Source organism: Pristiophorus japonicus, chromosome 15 (genome assembly GCF_044704955.1).
Source record: "Pristiophorus japonicus isolate sPriJap1 chromosome 15, sPriJap1.hap1, whole genome shotgun sequence".
NCBI classification, from domain to species: Eukaryota; Metazoa; Chordata; class Chondrichthyes; family Pristiophoridae; genus Pristiophorus; species Pristiophorus japonicus.
The window spans coordinates 74,011,543-74,024,389 of NC_091991.1; the positions used below are offsets into that span (position 1 = coordinate 74,011,543).

At 46.0% G+C, this 12,847-nt stretch overlaps 1 protein-coding gene across 1 annotated transcript in view; it reads right to left on the reverse strand.

The window, feature by feature from the left end:
* Positions 1-12,847, reverse strand: part of LOC139281510 (zinc finger protein 800-like) — a 45,742-nt gene that overhangs the window by 17,464 nt on the left and 15,431 nt on the right. The window contains exons 3-5 of the mRNA XM_070901681.1: positions 12,676-12,790; positions 11,280-11,375; positions 6,107-6,250 (exon numbers count right to left, since the gene is read on the reverse strand). Coding sequence (XP_070757782.1) covers positions 6,107-6,250; positions 11,280-11,375; positions 12,676-12,790 — 355 coding nt within the window. The remainder of the gene's footprint in view (positions 1-6,106; positions 6,251-11,279; positions 11,376-12,675; positions 12,791-12,847) is intronic.

The following is a 12,847-nucleotide window of genomic DNA, read 5'->3' on the forward strand; positions in this document are numbered from 1 at the left end:
ACAGCGAGAGTGGGGAGAGACAAAGAGAGCGAGAGTGGGAGGAGAGAGAGCGCGAGAGAGGGGGGAGAGAGAGAAATTGAGACTGGGAAGAGACAGCGAGAGTGGGGAGAGACAAAGAGAGCGAGAGTGGGAGGAGAGAGAGCGCGAGAGAGGGGGGAGAGAGAGCGCGAGAGCGGGGAGGAGAGAGAGCGCGAGAGCGGGGGGGAGAGAGAGCGCGAGAGCGAGGGGGAGAGAGAGCGCGAGAGCGGGGGGGAGAGAGAGCGCGAGAGCGGGGGGGAGAGAGAGCGCGAGAGCGGGGGGGGAGAGAGAGCGCGAGAGCGGGGGGGAGAGAGAGCGCGAGAGCGGGGGGGAGAGAGAGCGCGAGAGCGGGGGGGAGAGAGAGCGCGAGAGCGGGGGGGAGAGAGAGCGCGAGAGCGGGGGGGGAGAGAGAGCGCGAGAGCGGGGGGGAGAGAGAGCGCGAGAGCGGGGGGGAGAGAGAGCGCGAGAGCGGGGGGGAGAGAGAGCGCGAGAGCGGGGGGGAGAGAGAGCGCGAGAGCGGGGGGGAGAGAGAGCGCGAGAGCGGGGGGGGAGAGAGAGCGCGAGAGCGGGGGGGAGAGAGAGCGCGAGAGCGGGGGGGAGAGAGAGCGCGAGAGCGGGGGGAAAGAGAGCGCGAGAGCGGGGGGGAGAGAGAGCGCGAGAGCGGGGGGGAGAGAGAGCGCGAGAGCGGGGGGGGAGAGAGAGCGCGAGAGCGGGGGGGAGAGAGAGCGCGAGAGCGGGGGGGAGAGAGAGCGCGAGAGCGGGGGGGAGAGAGAGCGCGAGAGCGGGGGGGAGAGCGCGAGAGCGGGGGGGAGAGCGCGAGAGCGGGGGGGAGAGAGCGAGACTGGGGGGGAGAGAGCGAGACTGGGGGGGAGAGAGTGCGAGACTGGGGGGAAGAGAGCGAGACTGGGGGGAAGAGAGCGAGACTGGGGGGGAAGAGAGCGAGACTGGGGGGAAGAGAGCGAGACTGGGGGGAAGAGAGCGAGACTGGGGGGAAGAGAGCGAGACTGGGGGGAAGAGAGCGAGACTGGGGGGAAGAGAGCGAGACTGGGGGGAAGAGAGCGAGACTGGGGGGAAGAGAGCGAGACTGGGGGGAAGAGAGCGAGACTGGGGCGGGGAAAGAGTGCGAGACTGGGGGGGGGAAAGAGTGCGAGACTGGGGGGGGGAGAGAGCGAGATTGGGGGGGGAGAGCGAGACGGGGGGGGGTGAGAGAGAGCGAGACTGGGGGAGGGGGGGCGGGGAGAAAGAAAGAGAGAGACCAGGGAGAGAGAGAGAGAGAGAGAGAACGGGGGGAGAGTGAGAGAGAGACCTGAGGGAGAGGGAGAGAGACTGGGGAGGGAGAGAAAGACCGAGGTGGGGCGGAGGAGGGGTGAGGGTGCGAGAGACTGTGGTGGGGAAGAGAGAGATATACTGGGGAGACAGAGGGAGAGACTGGGGAGAGAGATGCCCTGCACTTCTTACAATAATGGTAAAAACAACCTAATATCCAATGCCAAGGCTCTCCTAAAACCTGCAGGCAGTTATCGCACAGGATTACACTCAGCTGGGACACTAAGGACAATTAATTGCAAATAGGTTATTGGAGCTGGTTTCTGATATGAGCATCTTCTTTATCACAAGAGCACAAATAAGAAAACATTGTCAAGAAGCGTTTCCCCCAAGAGGGGAAGAATTCTGCTTATTTTTCAACATTGCCTGGATTTCAAAAAATGTTTAAAAAAATGCAATGAAAGCCCTCTCCTGAACCGACACCGATTCTCTGCACCTTTTGCTCTGATGTTCTTTGCTGAGAGAGACAGCAAGATAGACATAGAGAGAGAGAATGAGTCAGGGACATAGGGAGAGGGAGAGAGAGAGAGAGACAGGGACATAGGGAGGGAGGAAGAGACAAGGACGTAGGGAGGGAGAGAGACAGGGACGTAAGGAGGGAGCAAGAGAGACAGGTGTAGGGAGGGAGGGAGAGAGACAGGGAGGGATATACAGAGGGAGAGAGAGAGACAGGAACGTAGGGAGGGAGAGAAAGAGAGACAGGGACGTTGGCTCAATTTTGCCCAACCCCTTTTTTCGGCACACTTACCTTAAGTGCATCGACTTTGCGAGCTGGAAACGGCGGCGGAAAAAAGTCGCCCCATCCTTGCCGCTCTTCCGAATCCTCGCATGGCCTGCATTGTGAAGTGGGGAGCGGAGCAACAGGCCAATGCAGAAAGCACTGCCGGCAGCTGCGCGCATGCGCAGTGAAGTCTGCGCGCATGCTCCTGCCCACCCAGCGCGTCCTGCGGGCTGTGAGCAGGACCCGATGCTCGCAGTCCCTATCGCCCGGCCGAAGGGATGCCCCAATCTCGCCGCACCCTATCTCTGGCCGAGTGGCCTCCCACACCAGCCGACCAGCCAGCTGAGTTCCCGGGCCGAGGTAGGACTTCAGTTTTATTTTTTATTTATTGATGGTTGTGCTTGGGGTGGGGGGGCGGGGGGGAAGGAGTAGAGTTTTTTTGAGGGGAGGGGAGAGAGAAAGTGTGTTTTGAGGTGCGGGTGAGAAAGAGTGTTTTGATGGGGGGGTGGGGGTGGGAGAAAGAGTGTTTTGATGGGGGGGGGGGAGAAAGAGTGTTTTGATGAGGGGGGTGGGAGAACTTTAAAAAAAAACTTGATTCTGGCATAAAGGTAGGACTTCTATTTTTTTTATTTGTTATTGATTGATTGCTCATTACTTTTTGTGGTTTGTTTAGTACTTTGTAAGTCTTGGTGCTTTAAATGTACTAACCTGCGCCGATTTCTTAACTGCACGCAAGGTTTTTCAGAGCTGTCCTAAGTCGATTTGGAGTAAGTGTTTGCTGGCCAAAGTGGCATAAATGGCCAAAATTGGCGTAAGTGTCTGAGAACGCCCCCTTTTGAAAAAAAAAACTAAACTAAAAAAAATCGTACCTAACTGACTTACTCTGGAGCAAATGTTTGGGGGAAAATGGCATTTTTTACCTTACGCCAGAAAAAGCAACTTACTCCAAAAAAATTGATGCAAGTCATGGCCAAAATTGGGAGGGAAAGGTAGCAGAAAAAGAGGAAACAACTTCTCTAAAACTGATCCCAATTCATCGCCAAGGCTGGGGATAGAGAACCTCACCACGTTAGGAAGTTTAACCACTTTATTCACTTTCTTATTTGAGCTCCGTCAGGAATTAGAGTTTATTTTATTATTTTTTGTTGTATATTTTAACAACAGCATTGAGGAGTGAAAGAGAATGTTGGAGCAACTTCTTCTGTCGAAGCTGCAATGAGACTTGAAAGAATTTCAAGATTTCTAATGAACTTTTCACAAACTATGAGTGCTAAAAACACTTTTTTCCAAGTTTCAAATATGATTTTGGAAGAAACAAGCAAAAATCATTTTTCCCTTCATCTAAAGTTTCAACCAGGTCTTGAAGTCCAAACATTTTTAAAGAGGCTCTGATTTGCTTGACACATTTTAAAAGTGAAGTTTCTCAATATTTGATTTTGAACGATTGACTGAAGTAAGTAGCTTTACACAAACATGCAGTCAGGCTGTTGAGGAGGAGGGGGAGGGGTGTGAAGGGTAGGGGAAGATTTGTAGGAGTTACATATTACTTTTTATTGACTTTTAAAAAACATATCATTAAAGGAATTTGTGGCCCGCTCAGTACAAAAAAGAATTAATACAACTATTTTGTCCTTACAAACTTGATTTATGGCTAGCGAGAGCATTAAGTTATATAAATTAGGATAATGTACCGTTGGCTGCAAGCCTGCAAATGCTGGTGCTGTGGTGGGCATAATAAAAGTGATGAATTAGAGTATGGCACAAGTGTGATGAATTGAAAATCAGCCTCTTTTTTTAATCATGAACAACTGTGTATTTTTATTATTCCTTCAAGGAATTTTGATAGTTGGCCAGCTCGTCACCATGTTTGCTGCTTGCTGGAATCGGACTGTGTGTGGCCCTGAAACATACTTAGTGTGTGTCATGAATTCATGTCACTTCAGGTGGGGGTGAGGGTATGAATGAGTCACCTCGGTCTAAATTAACTGGCAAATGAGTGCCAATTGGCAATAGATGACAGAGACACTTAATATTAATGAGCTGGCTTTGAGGAGTAGACAGAGATAATTGCTTGGGATTGCCAGTCTATCAATCAGGAAATCGAACCTTGCTCTGCACTGCAGTAAACATTGTACTCGGAAATTTTGTCAGACCAACTCTCACCTCTGAACCCTATTTTGGTTGGCTGCTTTGTCTATTGAGACGGGGCCCTTTTGATTGCTGCCCTTTGTCCCAATTCAGTCTTCAAAGTCATGACGGTATGATTTTGTTCTGTATCAAAGTTTATTCAACAAATATCTGCTGTTTCAAGCAGTCAATGAGCTCAAGTGACTGGAAACACTCCATGAATGTCTGGTTTCAAGTATAAACGTTTCCTCACAGGCATGCGTTGCAAGCTATGAGAATTACTGAAGCTCTGAGTTGTTTGGTTATTTTGAACCAGATTCTGCAAGTTAGGTAAGCTACTGTGATTTATCATTAGCTTGTGCTCGGGTGTTTCTTCTGCCAATTTTATTTTTCAATAAACCTAATTCCTAGTTTGTAACCCAATATTTATTGTAGTTTGTTATTTGTCCACCAGTTGGAGAGGTCAGGGGTTATTACTGTCAGTGAGCTTATCAGCAGTATGTCGGGTTTATTGCTCACCCCGGTCATGCTACATTATCAGATATTTTGCATACAGGGTCATATTACAGTTCATTGGGAGCGAAGGCTTGTAGTCCTTTGTGCTCGGCACAATAAAAAGTATCTGGTGGGAACCCAAATTATAACAATATTAAAGTGTGCAAGCATAAAATTAAAGCCCATTAGCACAACATTAAAGCATTTAAGTAAAATGTTTTCCTATAATGTACTGGTATCAATACATTAAGTATGCCCAATGACAACACTACTAAAGTTAGACACACTTCCACTATGATGGCACAGTGGATTACCACACTGGCCTTTCAACTTTGGGAGCTGGGGTCAGACCTAGGCCAAACTAATGGAATTAATATTTCTTTGTCCATTTGCTCTCCTGATCCAATGTGAAATGTTTGTGCATCGATCCAGTGCCCAGTTAGCATGGGCGCAAAGCATGACAGTGTCAACTAGCAATGTCACCCGGGAGGCTGGAGGATTGCTGGTGGAAGAAATGGAAAAACATGACACAGAGGCAGCAGAAGGTGGATCAAAGATACACCACTGAGGCAGAACAAAGAGTGTTTTTTTCTTCACTTAGTTAGATATTTGATAATGATTGAGACAGGACAGCCTACCAAATCTCAAACATTAAAAGTCAATTTGGCTATCTCATAGCACTAGAGAATTTTTACTGCAGTGAGGATTTATCTGGTTTTACATCACCAATAGGACATCAGATATAAAAAGAAAAAATACTTGCATTTATATAGCACCTTTCACGACCACTGGATGTCTCAAAATGCTTTACAGCCAATTTTGAGACTTTTGGAGTGTAGTCACTGTTGTAATGTGGGAAACACAATGTGATACTGACCAGATAATCTGTTTTGTTACACTAATTGGGGGATAAATATTAGCCAGGCCACCGGGGATAACTCCCATGCTCTTCTTCGAACTAGTGCCATGGGATCGTTTACGTCCACCTGAGAGGGCAGACGGGACCTCGGTTAAACGTCTCATCCAAAAAACGGCATCTCCGACAGTGCAGCACTCCCTCAGCACTGCTCTGGAGTGCCAGCCTAGATTTTTTATGTGCTCAAGTTCCTGGAGTGGGACTTGAACCCACAACCTTCCGACTCAGAGGCAAGTATGCTACCCACTGAGTCACGGCTGACACTTTAATGAAATGTAAATCTCTACACCATAACAGTCACATCAATTGGATGTATATCCACCAAGTGAAGATTGACACTGGTCTTTAAAGCACAGCCAGGAACAGAAAGAAAGAATGAACTTGCTTCCTTCAGGACCACAGAAATATAATGAGCTACCAGACTGGAGCATTAGGTGGCCTGAACTGTTCTGAATAATTGGCAAATCTCAACCCTGGAATAAAAGAACAAACTATAAACTTACGTTCATTCGTCTTCAGACTTGGGAAGCAGTAAAACTCCTTATGTGTAATCAGATTGGGTAATCCTCGAAATAGACTTCGACACAGTTTGCATTCAAAGATGGTGTCCACCTCTTTTAGTAACATATGCTTCAGTTGAGTGGTTCCTGTGTGCATAAAATATCGCACATATTCAAAAGGGATATCCCAAATAAAGGCTCTAAGATTCGCATAATGAAATATTGGCCCGAAAATTGCGGCCTCTCTGAATGCATACAATGTGCGCACGCATCCAGAGGCCTCGCAAATTCCAGTTCTCGGTGCGCAATGCCCATGCACCAAGAACCAGCTTTTGCGACGCATCCGCGGAAGGACATTCGCGGGCGGAGATTTAGGCTATTTGCCCAACTCCTGCCCAGCGAATGTCCTTCAAACTCTTACACCTGGTAAAAGCAGCGCAAGAGTTTTAAAAAATAGAAAAATTAAATGTTATTACTTATTTTTATATTAAAAACCCTGTCTATGAAGGTAAGTTTATTTTTAACACTATTAAAACATTTTTTTTTAAATTTCAAAAAAATAAACTTTTCTCTAAAACATTTAATTTAATGCAATTTCTATTAATTTAAAAAACTGAAGTTTTTTTTAAATTTATGTTGGTGTTTTATTGATTTTAGGGCTATTCTCATTGATAGTAATGGGAGCTCGGATCTCCCTTAACGATGAATGAGAATTCTACATTGTGATTGGTGGTTCAGGCCCACATGATTCCAGGATACGCATACGCTCCTGGGAGACTTGGGGCCCGTACGCTGGACTGCGCAACTAGGCCTCGAAGTGTAATTCTACATTATTCCGGGACCACCAGGTATTTTCGTCAAAAAGATTTTGGTCGACAGCGTCCGACCACAGGAAGCCTTTTCAGGCCATTAACATGATATTGCTGATTACATTCGTTCATTATTTTCCATGCATTTGACAAAAATTTACATGAAATATCAAGAATTTTCTTCTGGTTGAATTGGAATTTTGTTTAAAAAAAGCAAACACAAAATTGAACAGAATATACGTGGAAAAACTACGTGTTGATACTATGACAAAATAGAAAACTGCAATGACTTTTACTGTCTGAACTTGCAAGGTATCAGCTTGCAACACAATTACTATATCCTTAAAATAGCCATTAATGTTTACAATGGGAGTGCAGGGAGATGTTGAGAAGTGCAGAGTGTGATAGAAATAGAACTAAGCATTCCACCGAGTGACAGAGCAAGGTGTTAAATTTCATTTTCATTTCTGTTCATGTTGCAGATAATAATATGGTCCTGACACCTAGGGCCCAAGTTTCCACATGATTTGCGCCTGATTTTTAGGAGCAACTGGTGGAGAACGGACTATCTTAGAAATCGCAATTCTCCACATTTTTTTTTCTAGTCAGGTAGAACAGTTCCACTTTGGAACAGAATTTTTTCTTCAAAAGGGGGCGTGTCTGGCCACTGACACCTGATTTCAAAGTTTCCACAGTGAAAACGTACTCCAAACTAACTTAGAATGGAGCAAGTGAAGATTTTTGTAGAACTGAAAAAACCTTGTCTACACATTAAAAAATCAGGCGCAAGTTACAAATTAGGCGTCCAGAACGAGGTTGGGGGGGGGAAGGGAAGTCATTAAATTCTATAATAAATCTTTATTTATACTTATACAAATATTATACAAATAAATCCAACCTGAATCAACATTTATAAGCAAAGAAAAGATTAAATAAATCATCTTCCTACCTGTGTGAAAGTGCTTCAGCCAGGGAGAATGCTGCAGGCGTTCATTCCCGCGGGGGGGGGGCGGGGGGGGGGAGGAGAAAGCCGTTCGTTCCCGCGGGGGGGGGGGGTGGGGTGGGGAGGAGAAAGCCGTTCGTTCCTGCGGGGGGGGGGGTGGGGTGGGGAGGAGAAAGCCGTTCGTTCCCGCGGGAGGGGGGGGGGGGGGGAGGAAGCAGCCGTTTGTTCCCGACGGCGGGCGGGGAGGGGGAGGGAAACGGCTGCCTCAACTTTCTGAGGCTTCCTGCAGCCTTCTCAGTGCTGATGGCAATGTGCTTTTATTAAAAAATGTTCAAAAATTAAACAGCTACAAAGAACTACAAAAATGGCCGAGTGCCAATGTTTCCTTCACACTGCGCGTGCGCGTGCGCGAACGCTCCAACGCGCACGCGCAGCGTTGCCGGCAGGAAAAAAACTAATTTAAATGGTACCCGCCCCCTCCCACTTACAAAATCGGCGCGAGTGTAGGCTCCGCCCCCCTGGGCCCCACGCCAAACAGACAAGGAGCTGCATGGCGCTTCAGAATCGCGCGTTTTTTTTCCGGCGCCGTTTTAGGCGCGAAAAACGAGCGCCCAGCTCGGAGGGGCGCCCGTTTTTTATCGTGTGGAAACTTGGGCCCCTAGTTTTGGATTACACGGGACTCTGTAGGGGTGATCCTGCAATCCTACGCATCCAGACATGCGTGTAGAGGGCACAGGCCTTAGACAGGGTTCATAATACTGTGGCCCCAATTCTCCAACCGGCACTTCCTGCTGGAAGCTTGGGACTGCAGAATCACCCCTTAAAACTCATGTGAGAAACAATACTGTAAATTTGGAGGTTTTAGTGCTGTTTATCAAAACATTACTGTGCTGAATTGATCAGCTCTCTACAATTATTAAAATGTGAATTATGACACAATGATACCAATGCTTGTTTATCACCTTTAAAATGTCACACCATGCATTTCCTTTTTAACTGCAGTTATTGCATATTTTTATCAATGTAGGACTAACGCTGCCACAGATGGTTTTGCATTGGTGCACATTTTCCATTTTAAACTGTACATCTGGTATCAGACCAGTCGCAAGAGGATCCCACATGGACATTGAATGCGCAGTATGAAAACACCACTAAAAGTCCCATTGGCAAGAGATAACACACTAAATTAATACAGGCCACCACTCCTATAAATACATATTACAAATAATGAGCGAGTCAATTAGCATGAAGACTTAGCTCCATTCTAGTAGCATGAACAATTTGTCAGCCATTATATTAACTGAACCACTCCTCTTACTGTCTCAATTATGCAGAGACGATAAAGAGGACAATAAATTACCAGAATAAAATCGAATGAAGGTAGCAGTCAGAAAGGGAGCAATCATTTCAGTTGCAATGTTATCACTCACTGGAATGTGATAAATTCTATCTGTATCACTTCACTTATGCTTAGTTTGAAAAAGGGTGAGTTTTGTTCAATTAAGTCTATCATTATAGTCAGTTATGAAAGTACAGAGACACATTTTTGTAATATAGTTCCATCTAGTGGACTATTGTGGTAATGCAGCCATTGCTGTTTACAAGAATAAAAAGGTCAGGTCGCCTGAAAAGTTCCTGTGTTAAGTGCCATCTTGTAAGGTCTGTGTGTTGTGATGTCATAAGGAAGATACCAGTTTTACTCTGCGGTACAATCATGCATAAGAGACAAAGGCCTAGAAATTCCAGTAGGCCAGAAACATGCTGGATAACACCGTGGGCCAAGGCTAACAGCCGCCCGCCCGCCAGCAAAAAGAGCACAGGCAGCACCGGGACTTTGGTGCTGCCTGCTGATTTACATCAGCAGAGCGGAGAATCTCTTGTGCAACGCACCCTTTCCGGTGCTAACCTCAGCAGGATGCGGAAGGTCGAATCTGAAGGATCGGTGCAGCGTTCTCGGGCAATGTTTTTTTTTATTTGTTCATGGGATGTGGGCGTCGCTGGCAAGGCCAGCATTTATTGCCCATCCCTAATTGCCCTTGAGAAGGTGGTGGTGAGCCGCCTCCTTAAACCACTGCAGTCCTTGTGGTGAAAGTAAGCCCACAGTGCTATTGGGGGGGGTGGGGGAAGTTCCAGGATTTTGACCCAGTGACGACGAAGGAACGGCGATATATTTCCAAGTCGGGATGGTGTGTGACTTGGAGGGGAACGTGGAGGTGGTGGTGTTCCCATGCGGCTACTGCCCTTGTGCTGTGTCAGATCATTTTGTGAAGGCTCCTGGGTTTTGTTATCGAGTCTGCTGATGGCCCTTGCAAGGTTGGAGCATTGTGCATTGTGGCACATCACGAGGCATGTGTTGGTCCACAGCTCCCTTCGTACTTTCGCGGACATTTGTCCGGTTCTTGTGTGTGGTCCACAAATGGGTGCCAGACTGCCTGGTATTCCGACCTTCGCTGGCTGCCGTCACTCCACAAATCTTTCACCCAGATGGTTGCTGTGTGGAGGATTGTGTTGCACCATGGCGCTGGAGAGGGAGGGGGATATGGATACACAGTCTCACAGCTAGTAGTGACAGTGCACTAGCCTGCAGATCGCACAGGGGCTTCACTCCCTGGTGAGTGGCTCTTAATGCACAGGCTCAGATCTGGAGGGACTGTGACGAGAAACACCACATAAAGACTGTGGCACAGATGTCCTTAAACCATTGCATGAGACATCAATGGAAATACAATTTTTAAAAGGGGAACGTGAACTCTTGGTCAGGTATTTACAGCATTAAATGGTGCAGAAGAGAGTTCAATTAAATATTTAACAGCAGACTTTTGAAGAACTCTTGATGAGAATATGCTGTCAAGCCTTTTAAAAGCAGACTTCCAAACTTTGCATTATATTTTATCAGTTCCTAAACTAGAAAATCCTAATGTATAAAATTTAAGGAAATGCAGCTTTGATTTTTTTCCTGAGATTATTACAACAGTACAGTTTATTTTAACAGTATTTACCTCTTTATAATGTTTGACCGACCAGGGGCGGGATTTGATGCATCTCATTGGAAGCAGTTTTCACTCCAATTACAGCTCTCCATAGTTACCAATTATCTCAGCAGCTGTTCCCGCTCACCGCTGCTTCCGCTTCTCTCTGCCGTCAATGGTTGCACGCACAGGCGTGCTTTGGGCGGTCAGAAGAGTGGTGAGCTCCCAAATGGATGAACAAGCGTCAATTTGGGATTGATGCTCCTGCTAATTAAAATACCTGCCGCGAGCGCAGGCAACAGCAGCGCTGCCGACCTGCCGAAAATGGCAGGCACCATGAGATCCGTCGGAAGCGAGACGGCCAGCACTTTTTTCACTAAAACAGGCCTTAACGGCCAGTGCTAAAACCTCCAATTTCTTGGCCAAAGATCCTTCAGTAAACTATTATAATGTACCTGTCCGGAAACATTCAATGATTTGCTGAATTCCTGATTTTGAAGTTGGAAGCTGTTGTTGTAACAAAGGAGGGTCTCCTGGCTCCTGTGTGTAAGCTGTAAAGTTGATATATAAAAAACAGAGCAAAGTGACACTGGGACATATAAATATAGTTGCCACTTCAACATGATAGTGGATCAAATCTATTTCAAATCCAGGATAAAATCATACTGTGTAATACTAGTAACAAACTTGTTAACGCATTTGTACAAAATTCCTTGTCCATTATTTCAATAAAAGTTATGTACCCAGTTTCTTCCATCAAATTGGTAAAGAAATTTCCTATAAACCCGATAATGTGTTCACATGCTTGTTATTGCACAGCACAATTTCGCCCCAGTAATTGTACGATATTAAAATGCACTAGTCTCAAATAAGGATAAAGAAAATGCTACAATGCTAATAGATATCCCACAGTGTTGCGCACAATAAGTTAGACGCCATGGTGCTTCACGATGACAGGAATGTAATACTATGCAACACATAATGTGCAATGCTGCTGCCGAAGAGAAACTGTTTTCAAGCTGGACTGTTCCTTTAAGGTCATAAAATCTAAATGCTGTAAGCAAACGCAGTTGGAGGCCAGCCAGAGTATAATTGCTATTTGCTAAAGGGATTTGCAGATTGGAAAGTACTTGTGAATGTCTGCCTCTACATCATGATAAAGCAGAATGGAAGGACCACATTTTGAATTCTTTTAGTACTTGGACATTTGGTAGTCGACAAAACATCGATATCGATGGATATATTTTTGCTTGTTTCGGATACATAAAGCCTAGGATATTACTGCCAGGGTACAAGAAGCAGCAAAATAATCTATACCAAATAAATAATAACACAGCAAACCATTGTAATATTTGGACACTGAGTGGGTTAAAACGACTGCTCGCCTTCTTGGAGGAAAATGAATCACATAATCTTGAACATTATAAAAGGGAGTCAAGGGTTATGGGGAGCGGGCAGGGAAGTGGAGCTGAGTCCATGATCAGATCAGCCAGAGCAGAGCAGGCTCGAGGGGCCAAATGGCCTACTCCTGTTCCTAATTCTTATGTTCTTATTATGTTTATGGGTTGGTGCCTTTCGTGACAGTGCTGCTACTGTTTATCAATGACAATTACATGACTGTAGTGCGTGCCCCAGAACAACTTCCCAGAAGAGTCTACAAGAGGTTGGACACAAGTACATCACCAATTCTATGGTACAGATCTGTTGCCTGTATCAGCAGCATCTTACAAAGAAGTGGTGCAGGGGGGTGGGGGGTGCGGAGGGAATCAGATGATACCAAACATGAAGGAGAACTTTGGTGATTCCCAATGATTCCTAAATTCATCGGTTTGCGACGACATTTCAACATACCTGGTTCACAGCAGCCATGATGGTGGTGGTCTGTCTGGCAACATTTGTCCCTTACCAATGTTCTTTGAATTCGCGACCTATTTTCTTCTTTATCAGTTTCACTCCGACTATTATACTAATTCGAACAATACAAAAAGAAAGCAAATGTTACAAACCATGAAATGTTTTATCA